Genomic DNA, 20,403 nt, shown 5'->3' with positions numbered 1-20,403 from the left:
GTAGTGGTGGCAACTCCTTCTCTAGGAGGACACAGTAGCAGTGGCTCCTTGTGGAGCTGGAGGCAGAAGCCCTGTACCTCCTTGCAGAGGGAGCAGATTGGCAGTGGCTCCTTGGGTAGGGGGCAGGGAAGCAGCTCCTTCTTGTGTGGGGCAGGGCAGTGTAGGCTCCTTCTTGGGGGATGAGGTGATGACAGCTCCTTCTGGTGGGGGGAGAGCAGCTACAGCTTCTCCTTGCATTGGGGCAGAGTGGTGGAGGCTCCTTCTTGTAGAGGTGGCAGAGGAGCATGAACTCCAGGCAGCTCAGTCAGCTGGGGTCAGTGTCAAGAAAGACTGCCTGGTGGTGAGGGCTGCTGGGGACCTCCTGCTTTTCTTTTCCTCCATGTAGGTTCCCTCTTGCTGCCTAGCTGTGCTGGACTGAGGTGAGATAGGAAAGATACTTCCTACACATTTTTACATGGTCATCTTTAATTTTTTTTGCTCCAGTGGGTTGCTACATGTTTGTAATTGTATTGTGGAGCCCCCTCGAGCTATTTTTGTGGGTATATAGTTTTATATTCCTTGTTTTTGTTGTTATTGTGGGGGGAAACAAGCATTGGGACCTCCCTATTCTGTCATTTTGCTGCTGGCACTCCTGTATAATTAAATTTGTATGAAATGTTCAGAATTGGCAAATCTATATAAATATAAAGTAGATTAGTGGTTGCTCAGGGCTTGAGTGAGTGGGTGGATAAGAAAGGGAATGATGGCTAAGGAGTGCATGGATATTTTTTGGTGGTAATGATTTTTCAAAGATTGATTGTGGTGATGGTTACAAAATTCTGTGAATATACTAAAAACCATTGAATTGTACACTTTAAATGGATGAATTGTATGGTATGAAAATTATATCTCAATAGAGCTGTTATAAAAATTAATATGGCATCAGTTAGAAGAGAGATTGGAGAGGGCAAGATTTGGAGGCAGAGAAACATATTAGGAGGTTTTGTAATAGTCCATTTGAGGAAATAAGGGTCTAAACTAGGGCAGGAGTATTAAGAATTGGAAGGAGGAGAATATGAGTATAAAACATTGCAGATGTACAATCAATGGGACTTGACATTTGGTAGGATGTTGAGTGTATGAAGGTGGGAACACAAAGAAGACTAACGTTTTGACTCTGGGTAAGTAGGAGAGTTTTGATGTTATTACTAGACACAAGGAGCACATATTAACAGGGTTCATTTTTCAAAGGAGAGAGGTGAGTTCATAATAATTTTATTTTTTGATGTGCTGTCAGGACAATCTTGAAAAGATTCCCAGTATATAATTGAAAATTTCAGATTGGAGCTTAATGACGTGGGAGGTTAGGCTAGGTATTTAAGAGTCATCCATAAATAGATCATAATTGACATCAGAAATGTGGCTGAAAGTTTCCATGGAGAGGGTATGGAAAAAGTGAAGAGGACTGGAGACGGAGCCTTGCTGAAACAGCTGCAGATAGGAGGCAGCAGCAGGAAAAGGAGGCCAAAACAGAGCCAAAGATGGGAGGACATAATAAGCAGAGAAAACAATAGCAGAGCTGCCTTACCTGAGGATTGGATCTGGGCCTTTAACAATAGGGACAACTGAAGAGAGGCTGAGGATGTCCCAAGAGGGTGAAGAACAAAGTCACAAAAATAAAACAGGGACTGGTATGGAAATTATGGAGAAAGGTCTTAAAGATCCTGAGACTCACCCACCACAGCTTCTTGGGGAGACCTGGGAGTTGAGAAAAATTTCTGATCTGGTCCAACTGGAAATCTCTGTTACCCTTCTTAGGTGAGGTTGTCACTTACCAATGGAATATCCCGGAAAGATCTGGCCCTGGGCCCAATGATTCTGCTTGTGTTTCCTGGATCTATTATTCTGCAGTGGATCCCATCAAGGTAAAGACAATATTAGCTCCCTAGAGGTGAGTCTCAGAAGTGGGCAGACTGCCTGGCGAAAAGAAGCTGTTAAACAGGTGTAATAAGCAGCCCAGCCCTGAAACACTGGAGCCCAGGGTTTGGGGGAAATTCCTCAAATGCTGTGCTTATTTTAATAGAAAGGAGGAGGGATGAAGGGAACAGGTAAGTATCACATACTTGTCCTGAGGATTTCGTTCCTTGTTTCCTCTTCTTAGATCCCATAAGGCAACATGGTCTCATTTAAAAAGCCTAGGATTGATTGTCAAGAGATCAGGGTACTAGCCCCAAATATGGTTCTATGTTGCCTTTGGAATGACTTTAGACAAGTCATTCTGCCTTTGTTTCCTCATCTCGAAAATGGGTTTATCTAGCCACCTAGCCACAGCCAGATGTCAGCAATCATTTATTGAGAGCCTACTACATTTTAAGCATTTTACTTGGTGCTTTGGGTGATACAAATGTAAGATACAGTTCCCAACTTCAAAGAGTATGATCTAGTTGGGGAGACAGATGAATATAAACATAATTTTAGCATTAAATACAGTCATCCCTCGGTAGCCATGGGGGATTGGCTCCCGGACCTCTGCAGATACCAAAATCTATGGTTGCTCAAGTCCCTTATATAAAATGGCATAATATTTGCATATAACCTACACACATCCTCCTGTATACTTTAAATCATATTTCGATTACTTATAATACCTAATACAATGTAAATGGTATGTAAATAGTTGTTATACTGCATTCTTTAGGGAATAATAATAAGAAAAAAGTCTGTACATGTTCAGTACAGACACAACCATTGTAGGCCTTTTGATTTATGGTTCGTTGAATCTGTGGATGAGGAATCCGTGGATATGGAGGGCCAACTATAAATGTGTATGTAAATGTAAATGTAAATATAAATATAACAAAAGGATATTTTCAAGATAGCATAATATTAGCAGCTCCTTAAAACCATATAATAGAAAGTGCTATGAGGGTCCATGAGGGAGTGATTACTTCTGCTTGGAGGAAGGGATGAATAATAGGGAAGCTGGAGAAGGCATCACAATGGAAGGTACATGTACTTTGAGCCTTGAAAGCTGAATAGCAGTATGCCATATAATAAGGGATATGGTGAAAGGGACATTACAGGAGGAAGAAACAGCATAAGAAAGGCACTGAGTTGTGAAATTGCTTGATGGGTTTGGAGATCAATGAATAGTCCAACCTAGCTAAAGCATCTTACCTGTGTCCCAAGATGGTTGTAAAGATGAATTCAGATAACATAGTGGAGGTGCTTATAAATCTAAGTCATTATGATGAAGTTCTGAGCGTACAGTGGGCTTGGGTGTCAGCCTGCCTTCATGTAGAGTGCTGCCACCCAGGAACAACCCCAACTCTTTCACTCTATCTCCCTTCCTCCCATCCTCAGGACATGTATAGTGGCCTGGTGGGGCCCTTGGCCATCTGCCGAAAAGGCATCCTGAAGCCCCATGGAGGACGGAGTGACGTGGACAGAGAATTTGCCTTGTTATTCTTGATCTTTGATGAGAACCAGTCTTGGTATTTGGAGGAGAATGTGGCAACCCACGGGCCCCAGGAGCCAGACCGAGTTAACCTACAAGATGAGACTTTTTTGGAGAGCAATAAAATGCATGGTCTGTAAAAAAGCATCTATCCCTCTTCCAAAGAAGTCCCCACTGGTTGCATGGGGTTATCTGATAGGCTCATCACCACCTAAGGGAGCATAATTCCTGAAAGGATGGGAAGATGGGAAGGTGGAATAGGACAAATTAAAAGAAATGTCTCCTACTATTGTACTTTTATATACACAAAGTAGATATGTGATGGTCCACACTAGATCAGGTGCCCAGGAAACAAGAAGCTGACTCTGTAAAGTTGCTGTGATGACACTAGCACATTTTAACATGTTAGAGAAGGTAAGATGAACATTTATGATCCTCAGTATACTTGGTGATCTGGCTACTTCGGGCCCTCTGCTTTAAAATCCTTAGTCTCTCAATATTATCTTATTTACCTATCACTCTGAATCTGAGATCTGCTTTTTCAATAGACTTTAAAGTAGACAGATGGACAGCTTGTCGTTTAGCCTATTTTTAAAACAAAACTTCAATTTACAGATAGAAAAATTGAAAGAGAGAGCCTCAGAGAGTAGCATACTGGGTTTATATTGTATACAAGGAAGAGCTTTTAATGCTCAAATTGATTTTGGAGGGAAATTGTGCATCCAAGCCTTTCTTTGTTCTAGAGATCTGTGTATCTTTTCAAAAATAAGAGAAAATCTTAAATGAGAGGGAGAACTTAAGTGTGGTGGAATGTATAAAGTGAATTCTCACTGTCCCTTCTAGTGCAATATTTCTTGGATCTGAGGATAAGGTGCAGCTTTGATAGTGACTCTAATGAAACTCAAAAGTAGTGTCTCATTGTCATACAGATTCTAGCTATTTCCTCTTGATGGAGATATGAATGATTCTCATTGGAACAGATAATTCACAAGCTTTACAAAGTGAACTTTTTAGCTCTTGTCAAATCAGAGAAATAAATTGCCCAGGACAAAAAGGGAATGAGTGCACAGTTAGATCTTGCTAGTGCAGGGGTTTGGCTAGTGCTTCTTTCTTCTTCTTTTTTTTTTTTTCGTGAGGAAGGTCAGCCCTGAGCTAATATCCGTGCTAATCCTCCCCTTTTTGCTGAGGAAGACCGGCTCTGAGCTAACATCTATTGCCAATCCTCCTCCTTTTTTTTTTCCCACAAAGCCCCAGTAGATAGTTGTATGTCATAGTTGCACATCCTTCCAGTTGCTTTATGTGGGACACGGCCTCAGCATGGCAGGAGAAGCGGTTTGTCGGTGCACGCCTGGGATCCGAACCCAGGCCGCCAGTAGCGGAGTGTGTGCACTTAACCGCTAAGCCACGGGGCTGGCCCTGGCTAGTGCTTATTTCTATCTGTTTGTTTATGTGTTCATTCATTCAAATTCTTCAGGTATCAATCCATCTACCTGTCTATCAGGTACTTGTTGAGATCTTTCTGAGTGCTGGTACTGGAGATAAAATATAAATAATATTGAGGTCTGAGGGCAAATAAATATATCCATCCCTTCCCTTCCAGACTCCTGAACTGATTGAGAAAGAGACAGAGATGTTTAAGATCAAATGTGAGGTTACTGTGAAGGCTAATTGGAAAACTAAATTTAGTTCTGCAACTAAATGGGCTTGCTAATACTCGCCCTGCAATGAATAGATTTTCTACCCTGTCATTGACAAAATGGACAACAATAGCCCTCTTCCCTTGCAGGGACAGAATCTTCCCCACAATGGAATAGTAAGTCTGTTTATACCCCTTTCTGTGGTCAAACTGATCCAAGAGAGAGAAAATTCAGAAGGGGCTGTTGAGTATGTTTAGTTCCTTCTCTCAAACTCACAATTTGGTGAGGGTAAATACAAAGCAGGCTGTAAATGTTCCTCCAATTATTTACCCTTTTAGGGTATAGAGTAGAAATTACCTTGCCTCTGTAAGAACACAAGTAGTGGGGAAATGTGTCCTGGGCGTAGTCCTGACAGTGTGAATTAACATAGTCATGAGTAGTTTGTTGTCTTTAGAGCATAGGATATGGCCTAGGAAGAGGCAGATAGTGAGGCCCATGCATTAATATCATTATTAATTTGTAATTATTAATTCCAAGAAGGTGACAGTCTTTTTTTAATATATATTGTAGGCTCAGGTGTCTGCTGGGTGTTCTGAAGCATGCAAGGAAACTATAGTACTATAGTATTTACATTCATTTCCTGCTTACTAGGAACCTACAGTCTAGTTGGAGATGGGAACTTCCACAAATTAAAAAATAGATAAATGTAGAAAGCAGTTTCTGGTGAGTTCCAAAGAGTGGTACAGACAGTATTAGAGGAGTTCGGAGGTGGAAGGGAATGCAAGGGATGGGAAGTACTGAAGGGAGCTAGATTAGGGAAGTGTTCTTGGAGAAGGTAAAGGTTTGACTGGGCTTTGAAAAGATAGATAAAAGGAGGCAAAATTTCTGGGTTCGAAGATCAGAAGCATGAGCAAGGACACAAAGAACATGCATATGAAGAAATCACCCTAATTAGAATAAATGTGTTAGATAGTGGGAGATAAGTCTGGGAAGGTGGTTTGGGGCTATATTTTGAAGGACCTTGTTGGCTGAGCTAAGGATCCATGGACCTGCTCTTTTGGGCAGGAGGAAGCTGTTAAAGTATTTTAAGCAACATAATGACATGGTCAGATTAGTTATTTAGAGAGCGCAACCTGATAACACCTATGTGGAAGATAAACTGGAGGGGGACAAATGGAATAGAGATGAGAGAAGTTAGGTGGCTATTACTATCATCAGAAATGATAAGGGCTATCCCTAGGGATGTGGCAATAGGAAGTCAAAATGAGAGATATAAGAGACTTTTTTCTTCTTTTACAGCCATTAATGGAAAGGTCTATGCCAACCTCAAGGGTCTTACCATGTACCAAGGAGAACGAGTGGCCTGGTACATGCTGGCCATGGGCCAAGATATTGACCTACACACTGTCCACTTCCATGCAGAGAGCTTCCTCTATCGGGTGAGCTGGAAAGAGGGCTGAGCCCCTCAGGGGTGATTAGAGGAGTGTTTTGACGAAGAAGGGAATAGCAAGGAACAGGATAATAATCACTTGAAAGAGGAGAGGTCTTGTACATGGAGCATTAAGCTGAGAATTCTAGTTTGGCTTGTATCCCACGGCCAGTCACTTCCCTTTAGGCCTTAGCTTTCCCCTCTGATATAGAAGAAACAAGTGGCTTATTTATGGCGTAAGAAGATTGAAGGAATCAATATAATTGGGTTTTAGTAACGGACTTGAGACACAGTGAGCAGTCATCCTAAGAGCAAGGAATTTCAGACTGGTGTCTCAGAATCTCTAAAAGTCCTTAATCCATTATAAGAAGAAATTCAATTCAAGAGCTGAATGGGACAACATGTAGGTTTTGAAGAAGATGATTTAGTTTTTGGAGAAGGGGGCAGTGTTGGCACTGATATAGACTTAAAGATCCAGAAGTGTTGATAAAGTGATGGCATGGAGGAAAGACTAAATTGAGTTCCATTTCTAAAGGAAATATGTGGATCCTTCCTAGGAGTCAAGGCCTAAGCAAATTTCCCCAGATTTCAGCCTGCTTAAAAATTTGTATATATTAGTGTTAAGCCCCCTAAAGGAAGCTAGAATGTCTTTTACTTTAGGACACCTTAAGAAAAAGTAGGAGGAGAGAGTCTCTTCTGTTGATTCAGTTTGTGTGGATGAGTTCACAGGGGAGAGAGATAAGGTGGTGGACTTTTTAAGTTGCTCTCTGGTCTACGAATCTTGGAGTCCTATGTCCCTGATGTGGACATTCAAGCTTTTTAGTTCTTATCAGCTCTGAGGTGATCTCTATACCCTTGACTTCCTCTCCCTCACCCCAATCTCTCTTGCAGAATGGAGAGAGCTACCGGGCAGATGTGGTTGATCTGTTCCCAGGGACCTTTGAGGTTGTGGAGATGGTAGCCAGCAACCCTGGGACATGGCTGATACACTGCCATGTTACTGATCACGTCCATGCTGGCATGGAGACCCTCTTTACTGTCTTGTCCCAAAGAGGTAAGGCCTAACTACCCAAGATGGGCCATCTTCTAGCACTTTATCTAGCCTATAGGAACCAGAAAATCCCCCAAAGTCTCTTGCATCTGTCCTTCTGATCCCAGAAGAACCAGGACTTAAGACAGAGCATACACCCCTCTAGGTGTTCTCCCAACCAATATTTCTCATTCTCCATTGCCCCCTTGCTCCTGCACCCTCCTAATTACTTTGACACCTGTTGAGCTCACATGGGTTGACCCAGCCTGAAACTGGTTGGGTTCTATGCATTGCAGCATAGTGAAGATTTACTTCCTTTGAAATACATTTTATTTGCATATGAATTTATTGTTTTAGGACTCATTAGAGGTACTGACTATTTCAAAGAATCTTGCTAATGAGTTCTTTTTTAAAAAAGAAAAAATATAATTCTAACGTTTACCCATTAATTGATTTGTTTCATGAGAATTGTGAAAGGCAGTTCTTTCTGTCCTGGAACAACTCTGTCTAAGGCTTGAATGAGATATTGGCCTTTGATTACAGGCCAGCTTATCCCAGACAGAGTTGCTACCATGAGTGGAAAATCTTTTTACTTACAATTTTTATATGGAGAGTGAATAGCTGGGGTAGTTTCTTTACCAGTCAATCTCTGTTCATCACCAAGAATGTGGAAGGGTAGGATGTTTTGGATTTTGTGTCTTTGGGTCATTAAAGGGTTAAGTGTCTCACCTCCTAAACCTCTTGACCTGAGTCCAGTATTCAGCAGTATCCTCCTTCCAAGAGGCCTTATAGAACCTACTGGGGCCCACAGGAATCCAGGGATTTTTTTTTTCTCTTGTGCTTCTTTAAAAATTTGTCACACTTCTTTGAAAACTGGTGGTATTGAGGTAGGTATTCTGGAATTGACAGCTATTGGCAATCTATCAGGAGGAATAGAAAGTGGGAAAGTGTGTTTGTGCATTCAAAAAGGCTTAGCAAATCAGGGTAGAGAATACACCTCTGCTGTTTACTCCAGGGAAGGAGACAAATAATTATACATTTTGATTTCCTGTATCTTTGAAAAGCTTTGTTTTCCAGTAACCCATACTGCTAGAATGTAGCTTGCACTTACTACTCTAGTACTGTTCCCTACCACCCAGATAGGCACACAGAATTTTTTGTTGTGTTTTGCCATCCATTAGAACCAAATTCAAGTGACGAATTCATGTGTCATCAAGATGCTATAGATCCAAGACAACAGATTGTCTCTGTGTGTAATAATGGGTCATCCCAAATATGGGCCATCTAATAGATGAGAGTCTATCTCAATTCATATCATCAGGGAACTTCCACGAATAAGGATAGCTTATATCTCTCTATGACAATAAGCTAGCTCACAAATCTTACCTGTTTGCCTTGTTTATAACCCGCTATGGTCTAATCTGATATTATTGCAACCACATATGTGTTAAAAAGCCAATCAGAGGTAAGAGTTTGAAGACAGATAAGGAAGAAAATACTAATTGTTGGAACAAGGTTTCTGGTGAGGAATGAAGGGATGAAAACCAGAACTAAAATGAAAGATTAGCCTGGAATATGGTCATTTCTTCTACTAAAAGAAGAGAGAAGACAGAAAAGAAAAAGATCAATGTGTAGGTTTTGGTGAGGGGCTTGACAGAAAGGTAGAATATTTTTGTCTATGGTTTCTGTTTCATCTGTGATGGAGGAGACAGAATCATCTGCTACAAGTGAAGGATAGGTGGTAGGGTGAGGGGCTTGAGGAAAGTGGGCAAAGGTTTGAAATAGCTACTCTTGGAGATGGGAAAAGTGTTTAGTCTAAGTGATGGAAAATAAATTAATAATTGTCAGGCAGCATTGAGGGCTTAGTTAAAACTGGACACAAATAATATTAAGCTGTACAATTGTGTTATTTTCTCCACCAGCATTCAGCATACCAGACAAAATACAAGGAAAGTATACTTACTGGAGTTTCAGTAGATGATTATAACACTCTTGGAAGTTAGTAGTTGAAGTGATAGACCATGGAGTTTAGCCTGACCAGGAATAAAAGAAAAGACAGGATAAAGCTGGTAGGTCGAAAAAAAAAATGGAAGTGTCCAGGAGCTAGAGGTCTTCATGAGAGGGAATAACAGATTAAATGGAATAAATAGCATCAGAGCACGAAAAAGATAGCAGGATTTTGTTAGATTATAGATTTCTGAGATGGAGCAGTTCCACATAGCAAGTCCAATGTGACCACGGGAGTTGTTGATAGAATTGGAGTAGATGTGAAAGTCATTGGAGTTAATTGATCCAGAAATTGTGAGGCCTGAGTGTTGGATGGGTCAACACTTATGGTGGGAATTGAGGAAGAAGAAGACTGAGCCAGGTACCAAAGACTTTCACAAAGGAAGAGAACTGCTAGGTAACAATGAACGAAGTGGTTGTGGTTTTCCTAGCCAAATAATATGAACCTCAAAAGAGATAGATCTTTACAAAAAAGGGAGGAACAATCATCTCAAAGCAGTGTTGAGAGGATGTAAAGCAAGCATAGTCCTCAGAAAAAATCTCAACCTCATTAAAGCAAGAAGAGGAAGAAGTATTCTGAGAAGAGGTCGAATATGTAGGGATGTAGGTTTGACAAGGAGCAGGGACTTCCTGAAGGGAGGGTGGAAAAAGGTGGCAAAAAGAGCAATAGGGATAGAGGAAGTGCCAATAAATATGTACATAATGGCAGAGAGGTGACTTACCTTTTGGTCTCCTAAGCCTATGCTCTTATATTTTGTGTCACTACTCAAAATCAAATCCACATACCAATATTGACTTTGTCCATAAGGTAGTTAATTCCAGCACCTTCATTTTGCTTACTATACCACAAAGAGATTCCTCCAACCAATGCTAACCTCCCACAGCAAGCCTGTGGATTGGTAGAAGAGTAACAGGACTAACCTCTTGTTTTTCTTTTTTTTTCCTCCAGAACAATTAAGCACTATCACCACCATCACCAAAGAGATTGGAAAAGGTAGGGAGACTGATGCAGACTGGGTAATTATATTTGGTGTGCATTTGGGGGGAGGTACAGTGCCTGTAGAATATGGGATTCACATAAACAAAAGGTGGACCACAATACTAGCAGGAAGCATCCTGAGATTTCCATAAGACTTCAGAAGCCAGGAACCTGAGGTTCAGCTTCCTTCAGCAGGTTTATTCTCTTTGGCCCCCACCCCGAACCTCCTGAGTTGGGGAAAACAGCATTATCCCCAGTTGAAGGCTGCTATCTTAGCCTCTCACCTAATGTGTGAGGAGGGAGAAAATTCATGGTCTTGCTGGCTTGGGCACAAAGGAGCTGTAGCACACATGAATTCCCCACAGGGATAGTGTGAAACTAGAACAAATACCAAACAGTCTGCACCAGCTATTTTTATTCTTGCTCCTATGAGATACCAAATAGTTGACTCTTTGGAACCAGCCATTTCTGCTTTTCAAGAAAATAAAGATTCATGTCTTATCCAGCTTAGGTCCAAATAGTGCTTTCACTCTCCACCCCATTTGTACCTGGACTGAGAGAGATTCAAAAGTTATGAGAACTAGAAAGGATATTAGAAATCATCAGTTTAGTCTGGAGATTTTTTAGCTGTAGTTGGAAAAATCCTAGTGATATGCCTATGTATTTCCTGGAGGACTTGGGGAGAGGTAAGTTGAGGCTGGGAGAGTGGAGTACCATACATATATATGTATGTATTTGTATATATACACATACAGCTATATTTGTGTGTATATACATACTGTGTGCATATAATTGTATATGCACACATACATATTTGTGTGTACGTGCATACATCCTCATAAGCTCTTGCTTGTTAAAAGGTTCCACAGTGGAGAAAAAACTCTCAAAACTGTTGATCTAATAAAACCCAATAATTTCCTACATGAGAAACTGAGAGATGGAAAGTGATTTGTCCAAGGTCACAAGAGGAGTAAGTGTTAGAATGTAAACTCAGAACCAAGATGTTTTTCAGCTTCTGTTTGAACTCATTATATTTTATCTTCTCTCAGTTTTGTAAGAAGATTCATTCATCTAGTTATACATTCATCAAACATGCTGAGTGCCAGGGACACCAAAACAAGTAAGACATAGTCACTACTTTCCAGGAGATTTGTGTCTAAAAATGGAGTGAGACACAGAAACAATAATTGTAATACCAGATGCTATAGGTTGTAAAAAAGGGTGAACAATAATAACAGCTGTCAGTTGTGCATTTGCTATCTTCCAGGTGCTATGCTAAATATTTTATAAATATTAACTCACTTAAACCTCACAATAAACCTCTGACTTAAGTGTGGTTATTATCCCCATTTTATAAAAAAAGGAGACTTAAGTGCAGAAGAGAGGGGGGATTATGTCATTTGGCCCATGAACATACAGGCATACCTTGGAGATATTGCAGGTTCAGTTTCAGACCACCACAATAAGGTGAATATTGCAATAAAGTGAGTCACACAAAATTTTTGGTTTCCCAGTGCATATAACAGTTATGTTTACACTATACTGTAGTATATTAAGTTTACAATGGCATTATGTTTTAAAAAAACAACGTACATTCTTTAATTGAAAAATACTTTATTGCTAAAAAATGCTAACCATCCTGTGAGCCTTCAGTGAGTCAAAATCTTTTTCTGGTGGAGGAGCTTGCCTCTATTTTGATGGCTGCTGACTAATCAGGGTGGTGGTTGCTGAAGGTTGGGATGACTGTGGCAATTTTTTAAAATAAGACAGAAATGAAGTTTGCCCCATCAATTGACTCTTCCTTTCATGAACAATTTCTCTATAGCATATAATGCTGTTTGATAGCATTTTATCTACAGTAGAAATCTTTCAAAATTGGAGTCAATCCTCTCAAACCCTGCTGCTGCTTATCAACTAAGTTTATATAATACTCTAAATCCTTTGTTGTCATTTCAACAACCTTCACAGCATCTTCACCAGGAGTAGATTCGATCTCAAGAAACCACTTTCTTTGGTCATCCTTAAGACACAACTCTTCATCTGTTAAGGTTTTATCAGTCACATCTACAGGCTCCAGTTTTAATTTTAGTTCTCATGCTATTTCCACCACATCTGCAGTTACTTTCTCCACTGAAGTCTTGAACCCCTCAAAGTCATCCATGAGAGTAGGAATCAATTTCTTCCAACCTCCTGTTGATGTTGATATTTTGACCTCTTCCCATGAATCATGAATGTTCTTAATGGCATCTAGAATAGTGAATCCTTTCCAGAAGGTTTTCAATTTACTTTGCCCAGATCCATCAGAAAAATCACTATCTATGGCAACTGGAGCCTTACAAAATATAATTCTCACATAATAAGACTTGAAAGTCAAAATAATTCCTTAATTCATAGGCTGCAGAATGAATGTTGTGTTTGCAGCCATGAAAACAACATTAATTTAATTGCATACTTCTATCAGAGCTCTTGGGGGACCAGGTGCATTGTCAATGAGCAGTAATATTTTGAAAGGAATCTTTTTATCTGAGAAGTAAGTCAATGCAGTGGGCTTAAAATATTCAATATACCATGTTATAAACAGATGTGCTGCCATCCAGGCCTTGTTGTTCCATTTACAGAGCACAGGCAGAGTATATGTAGCATAATTGTTAGAGGCCCTAGGATTTTCAAAATAGTAAATGAGCTTTGACTTCAACTTAAAGTCACCAACTGCATTAGCCCCTAACAAGAGAGCCAGCCTGTCCTTTGAAACTTTGAAGCCAGACATTATGACTTCTCTTCTTTAGTTATGAAGACCTAGATGGCATCTTCTTTCAGTATAAAGCTGTCTTGTCTACACTGAAAATCTATTATTTAGTAGCCAACTTCATTAATTACCTTAGCTAGATTTTCTGGATAACTTGCTGCAGCTTCTACATCACCATTTGCTGTTTCACCTTGCACTTTCATGTTATGAAGACAGCTTTTTTCCTCAAACCTCAGGAACCAAACTCTGCTAGCTTCAGACTTTTCTTCTACAACTTCCTCACCTCTCTGAGCCTTCATAGAATTGAAGAGAGTTAGGGTCTTACTCTGGACTAGGCTTTGGCCTAAGTTTCCTCAGCTAAACTGTTGTAGCTGGTTTGATCTTCTATTAAGATCACCAAAACTTTCTCCATATCAGCAATAAGGCTGTTTTGCTTTCTTATCATTCATATGTTCATTGGAGTAGCACTTTTAATTTCCTTCAAGAACTTTTCTTTTGCATTCACAACTTGGTTAATTGTTTGGCACAAAAGGCCTATCTTTTGGCCTATGTTGGCTTTTGACATGCCTTTCCAACTAAGCTTAATCATTTCTAGCTTTTGAAGTGAGAAATGTGTGACTCTTCTTTTAACTTGAACACTTAGAGTCCATTGTAGGGTTATTAATTGGCTTAATTTCAATATTGTTGTGTCTCGGGAACAGGGAGGCCCAAGGAGAGGAACAGAGATGGGGGAACAGCCAGTTTATGGAGAAGCCAGAACACACACCACATTTATTGATTAAGTTCACCATCTTATATGGGTGCGGTTTGTGGCACCCCAAAACAATTACATCAAAAATCACTGATCACAGATCATCAAAAAATATATAATAATAATGAAAAAGTTTGAAATATTGAAAGAATTACCAAATTGTGACACAGAGGCACAAAGTGAGAAAATACTTTTAGAAAAATAGCTCTGATAGAATTGTTTGATGCAGGGTTGCCACAAACCTTCAATTTGTAAAAAAAAAATGCAATATCTGTGAAGAGCAGTAAAACAAAGTGCAATAAAATGAAGTATGCTTGTAGGAGTACAAATAGTACAGATACTTTGGGATAACAAAAGAAAGGACCTTTAACTGTCTAGCTGAATTAAAGAAAGCTTTGCAGAGACCTGGAACATTTAAGCTGGGGATAGAATGGTGAAAAGGAAGAAAGGATGTTCAGGCAAAGGGCGTTCCAAGAAAGTCTTGGAAGCCTGAAAGAGGATCACCTATTCTGGAGAACAAAGAATGAGTGGCTGTGGCTGTGGTAGATAGGACTAGAAAGAGTAGCTTAGAGCCTGATTGCAACAGTTTGAATGCCTGGCTTGAGTCTGAGTTTTACTCCATAGGTTAATTGGAGATCATCAAAAGTTTGTATGCCAGGAACTAAGACAATGAGATATTTCATCTGGAAAGATCAATGTAACATCAGCGTTGTCATGACCCAAAGAGATGAGAGACTGGGCATCACGGTGGCAGGCTGTTATCATGGTCTGGTGGTCAAAGTGAGCATTGATAAACTAGATGATTGAGTCAAACTGCTTCCTTGAAGTTTCCACTTATTACTCCCAATTCTACTCTGTGGAATCATATAAACCAAATCTTATTTTTTTTATGCATCACAGGCCTTTATATATTAGAAGAAATATATCAAGGCCCTTCCCACTCTGAGTCTTAGCTCTTTCCATGGGGGGATTGTGGCCTCAATGATTCCTAAGGACTTTCTTAGTTGTGACATCTTATTACCCTGATTTTCTGTAATCTCTGAATCTTTCTTCATGAGCTGGTCTTTTGAGGGATAGGGACATTTATTCTGTCCTATTTGGATGGATTTATTTCTCCTCTCCCAGGATTTGACCGAAAAATGTGCCCCTTAAAAGTAATCTCCAGCTCAGAGTGCCCATTTTCCTCTTGTTCCATTTCAGCAGCAATCCCCAGAGACCTTCGAGAAAGCAATGTGAAGATGCTGGGCATGCAGATCCCTATAAAGGATATCGAGATGCTGGCCTCTGTCTTGATTGCCATGGGTGTCATTCTCCTGTTCATTGCTCTGGCCCTTTGTGGTGTGGTGTGGTACCAGCATCATCAGAGAAAGGTACGGCGCAACAGGAGGTCCATCCTGGATGACAGCTTCAAGCTTCTGTCCCTCAAGCAGTAACAGCTGGATCCTGGAACTACACATCTGGAATGTACCCCCAGTAGGCCATGGACTAGCACCTGACCCCACTGTCAAAGAGGCATGGGAGTTAGAGAGGCAGAGTTGGGAATCAAACTTGTCTGGGGATTTCTTTGCTTATTTATTCACATGGAGATGATATGCATTCCCTTTTTCTTTAGTTTCTTTACTCCACTTGGACACCTGGGGCTAGGTGAGTCCTTTAGTATCTTATATCACAAATTTCAACAGCTAGATTATATCATACACTGACACTTAGAAGGTCTGGAAATTTCTAAAAACTGATCCTTCTCATAAAGTAGATATCTAGAGTAAAACTCATTGATTAGGTTTCTACTGCTTTCCAGGACCTAGGTAAGTTCAATATGAACTGAGGCTAAGTAAGCTGTGAAGATAATTCACATCTAAACTAAGGACTAAGAACATAGGCATGATGGGGAATGGGTGGGGTGAGATGTCAAGATGCAAATTTTATTTTGATTCTCTTTGGCAGTGGACTATTTTGGAGAAGTGGGTGGATAGAATACTGTTGCCATCAGCATCTACAACCTCTGGAGCCAGAAGCTCCTCAGAAAGTCAGTCCTCCAAGTTCCAGGCATAGTTTCACTGAAGGGAATGTTGAGGGTCCTCTCCATATTTTAGGCAGAAAATCCTGTACATTAAAGTACTTGTTAGAATGTTGTAAGAGTGAACTTGCTGATTTTGATGGTCCCTGTGGCCTCTGGGAGGTTATGACTATAATTGAAACAGAGAGCACTCAGCTGTGGGGAGATGGGCAGGTATAGTATGGGTCTGCCTATCTTTTGCAGAGCCTGCAGGTTTGTGTTTTGGAAATGAAGAAGCTGCCCCAGATGAAGCCTCAAAGTCAGAGTTGCAGGTACTATCTTTTGGCCCTTAGGTGCCTAAAGTCTTCCAAATGCCAAGAAAAGTTGCGAGAGGGAAATAGAGGGCTGAGACCAGGCTCACAATTGTCCACTGGGCAAGGAGAGGTGGGCACAGATATTGTGGGCTCTTTTGGCACTTGGGGGTATGAGAGATCTCCTTGGAATTTTGGGGGTCTCTTTATAGGGCAGAGTACTTCCCTTTGGTACCTTAAAGCAATATTCCTTTGTCACCTGCATGTTCAAGCCTTTCTGAAACCTTGGTCAGAGAGCACAGACAAGAAATAGAGTGGAGATGGGCCACCCTTACTGCAGTACACATAATATTGTTTTGCATGGCATGTGAAGAACAGAAGAGACATCAGGGACAGTCAAGATGATAACTGAAATACATAGTGCTTTACACATTACAAAACATCTAATACCTGACTGCATTTGACTTACCTTAGTTCTATCAGAGGGCTACTTTGTTTCACATTTGAGTAAATAAAGGACAAAGAGAATAAGGGATTTTACCCAAGGCCATTCAACTAGAAGCTGACCAGGGATTCAAGCCTTTATCTGGTTGATTCCAAATACCTGTTCCATCCCCCTATATCATGGAAACCTACACTAATATCCATATTTTGTTCTCATATTGACTCCAAATTTCCTGTCTTCCCAACCAACTTGTCTGCCTCATTAGCAATCCCTTTAGATCAAATGTAGAAGCCACAGGGCTGGTGTTCAGTTGACATATGATATTGATGGTTGGAGGGGAAAACACAAGTCAGAGCCTATCATTCATTTTGGTTTACTGTGGTCAGTGGCTTTCTGGAGAACTTTACTGGAAATCTCAGAAACATAGTGGGGGGGTGGAGGTGGGGGAACATTTGGACTGCTAGTTATAAAATCAAATGTTAGAGTATTTAAGCAATGGCATAATAAATACACTTAACAGAGGAACTCTTTTGGCCTATTTTTAATGTGGAGTTTATTGAAAACTTAGTGCATTTTGGAGACTCCAGTCAATTAATAGTTATATATTACACCCAACTAGGAGGCTGTTAGCTTGGTCCTGGTCAGAAATCTGAGACAAGGAGAGGTAGGTGGAGTGGGGGTACATTTCTTCTGTGTGTGTAATCCTGATCCAGATTGGAGAATGTTACTTCAAGCCCATGTATTTCAGAAAAGGATGTATTTTTGTGATGGGTTTTCTCCAAGTGGGGATGTGGGAGATGTTTTTGACAATTAAGTGGCACTTCCATCCATTTGGTTGCTCAAACCAAATCTTGTTTGTTTTGCCTTCAAAATGTCTTTAACTGATTCATTTGTTTCTATCTTCATTGCTACCACCTCAGTCTAAAATACAACCATCTGTTACTGGGACTCGTGTGTTAGCCACCTGCTTGCTTTCCTCACATTCCCTCTAGCCTCCTACAATTGATTCTCCAGGCAGAAAAGTGATGTTATAAAAGTATAAATTAGGCTTCCAGGTAAGATGAAATGTCAGAGACTCATCTCTCCCTGGACATAAATAAACCCTGGAAATAATAAAAAAAGGCAACAATATAAGGACTCAAAAAGATATAAGAGAAATGCAGCTTTGAGAAGAACAGGGCAACAGAGTAAATGGGCATCTTCCCAAAACCCAACTTTGCAGAATGCAGCCCAAGATCAAAGAGGAGTCCTAGTGATAATGCCAGGTGGGCCTGGGTACACTGGAAAGAAGGATTGAAGAGGAGCCCTGCTGACATCAAGTAGCCAGGGAAGCTGCTCCTTATTTTTGCTGGCCAGAAACTCTCTTCCCCCACTTAGACACTGGGAAGCATCTTCAAGGGGTATCTCAACATAGCAAGCTGCCCAGCCCAGGAAAAATTATTTGTGCCTGCAATCTGGAGAATCCCTTTCCCTACCCAGAGACAATAAGTGACTTGGGCAGGGATTAGCAGGAGCCCCATGACACGAAGAATACAAGAAACCAAGCAAAACAAAACAACACAGCCAAGTCTATGAAAGTTACATTGTCATTGGAACACAAAATTATGCCAAGACCTGTAAGGTAACATAAATAGGGTTACTGCCTCCTAAAATAGACTATTTTGTAATTTTATTTATTTATTTTTCCCCCCAAAGCCCCAGTAGATAGTTGTATGTCATAGCTGCACATCCTTCTAGTTGCTGCATGTGAGACGTGGCCTCAGCATGGCCAGAGAAGTGGTGCATTTGTGCGCACCCAGGATCCGAACCCGGGCCTCCAGCAGTGGAGCGCATGCACTTAACTGCTAAGCCATGGGGCCAGCCCTAAAATAGATTATTTTAGTATGGCTTAGAGTTTCCTCATACCAAGAACCAGAAAAATCATAACTTCGATGAGATAAGACAATCAACTGAAACAAACGTTAAGATGAATCAGATATTCAAATTACCTCAAAAGGATTTTAAAGCAGCCATTATAAAAATTATTCAACAAGCAATTGCAAATGTTCTTGAGACAAATGAAAAAAAATAGAAAATCTAAGCAAAGCGACAAAAGTTATAAAAAAGAAAATAAATGGAAAGTATAGAACTGGGAAAGAGAATAACTGAAATAAAAGAAAACCTTACTGAATGGGCTCAGTAGTAGAGTAGAAATGACAGAGGATAGAATTAGTGAATTGGAGGACAGATCAATAGAATTTACTCAATGCAAACAGACAAAATGGATTGAGTGACTAGAGCCCCAGGAGCTTAGACAACAAAAGCAACAGATCCAGTCTTCATATATATGATTCCTAGAAGAGAAGACATAAGTTGGAACTGAAAGAATATTCAAAGAAATAATGGTTGAAAACTTTCTAAATTTGACAAAAGATATGTCTACATATTCAAAAAGCTGAGTGACCACCAAATAGGAAAATCCAAAGAAATCTATGCCAAGACGTAGCATATCTAACTTTTGGAAACTAAAAACAAAGAAGTAAAATGGTGAAAACATTCCAAGAGAAACAACACATTACCTATAGGGGAACATCAATTTGAATGACAGTGGGTTTCTATCTGAAGCTGTGGAGGTCAGAGGGAAGTAGCATGACATTTTTCAAGTGCTGAAAGGAAAGGACTGTCAATCACAAATTCTATATCCAGTGAAATTATACTTCAGAAATCAAAGGGAAAGAAAGACATTCTCAGACTAAGGAAAACTAAAAGAATTTGTTGCTAGCAGACCTACTCTTAAAGGATGGCTATAAGTTGTTCCAACAGAGAGTACATGATGAAAGAAACAATCCTGGAAAATCAGGAAGAAAAAAATAGAAACAGCAAAAATAAGGGTAAATGAAGATATAAAAGATTTGAATAATACAATCAATTGACAGAATATAACTGACATGTATAAAACACTCCACCAAGAATAGCAGAATACATGATTTTTCAAACAACTATATAACATTCATTGACATAGACCATATGCTGGACCATTAAACAAACATTAGCAAGTTTAGAAGAATTGAAATCATACAGTATGTGTTCTCTGATCACAATGGAACCAAACTAGAAATCAATAACAGAAAGACAACAGGAAAATCTCTAAACACTCAGATATCAAACAACACATTTCTGAGTAATCCATGAATCAAAGAAGACATCTCAAAGAAAATTTAAAAAAATACATGAAATTGATTGAAAATGAAAACAAAACATATCAAACTTTGTATGATGCAGCTAAAGCAGTTGCTGAGAGGGAAATTTATAGAACTAAAATGCATTAGAAAAGAGAAAAGGTCTTAAGTTAATAAAATAAGTTTCTACATAAAGAAACTATAAATAGAAGAGAAAAAACCCAAAGCAAGCATAAGGAAGGGAAACATGTAAATAAGAGCAGAAATCAATGAAACTGAAAACAGGAAAATAATAGAAAAAATGAATGAAACAATAAATGGGTTCTTCAAAAAACAATAAACATAAAATAAAAATGATAAAACTAGCACGACTGATAAAGATAAAAATAGAGAAGATAGCAACAACCATTATCAGAATTGAAATAGGTTATCATTGCAACTCCTGAATCTGTAGGAGGTGACATCATCAAGTTGGCAA

General features: G+C 39.8%; 1 protein-coding gene across 9 annotated transcripts in view; it reads left to right on the top strand.

The window, feature by feature from the left end:
* The window catches only part of HEPH (hephaestin), a 153,910-nt gene extending 136,201 nt beyond the window's left edge, over positions 1 to 17,709 (top strand). For 4 of the 9 annotated variants that reach the window (XM_087427476.1, XM_087427471.1, XM_004439902.3 and 1 more), the window contains 6 exons: positions 1,798 to 1,904; positions 3,343 to 3,568; positions 6,373 to 6,512; positions 7,394 to 7,556; positions 10,489 to 10,533; positions 15,216 to 17,709. In XM_087427476.1, the coding sequence (XP_087283602.1) occupies positions 1,798 to 1,904; positions 3,343 to 3,568; positions 6,373 to 6,512; positions 7,394 to 7,556; positions 10,489 to 10,533; positions 15,216 to 15,448 (914 nt within the window). In that variant the 3' untranslated portion in view covers positions 15,449 to 17,709. The remainder of the gene's footprint in view (positions 1 to 1,797; positions 1,905 to 3,342; positions 3,569 to 6,372; positions 6,513 to 7,393; positions 7,557 to 10,488; positions 10,534 to 15,215) is intronic. The other 5 variants (XM_087427473.1, XM_087427470.1, XM_087427477.1 and 2 more) reach the window with 3 other exon arrangements.
* Positions 17,710 to 20,403: the final 2,694 nt, after the last annotated feature.

The sequence above is a fragment of the Ceratotherium simum genome, chromosome X (assembly GCF_057802395.1).
Source record: "Ceratotherium simum simum isolate JZ-2026a chromosome X, ASM5780239v1, whole genome shotgun sequence".
NCBI lineage: Eukaryota > Metazoa > Chordata > Mammalia > Perissodactyla > Rhinocerotidae > Ceratotherium > Ceratotherium simum.
The sequence above is the reverse complement of the archived record's forward strand: the minus strand, read 5'-3'. Positions and strand labels throughout refer to the sequence as shown.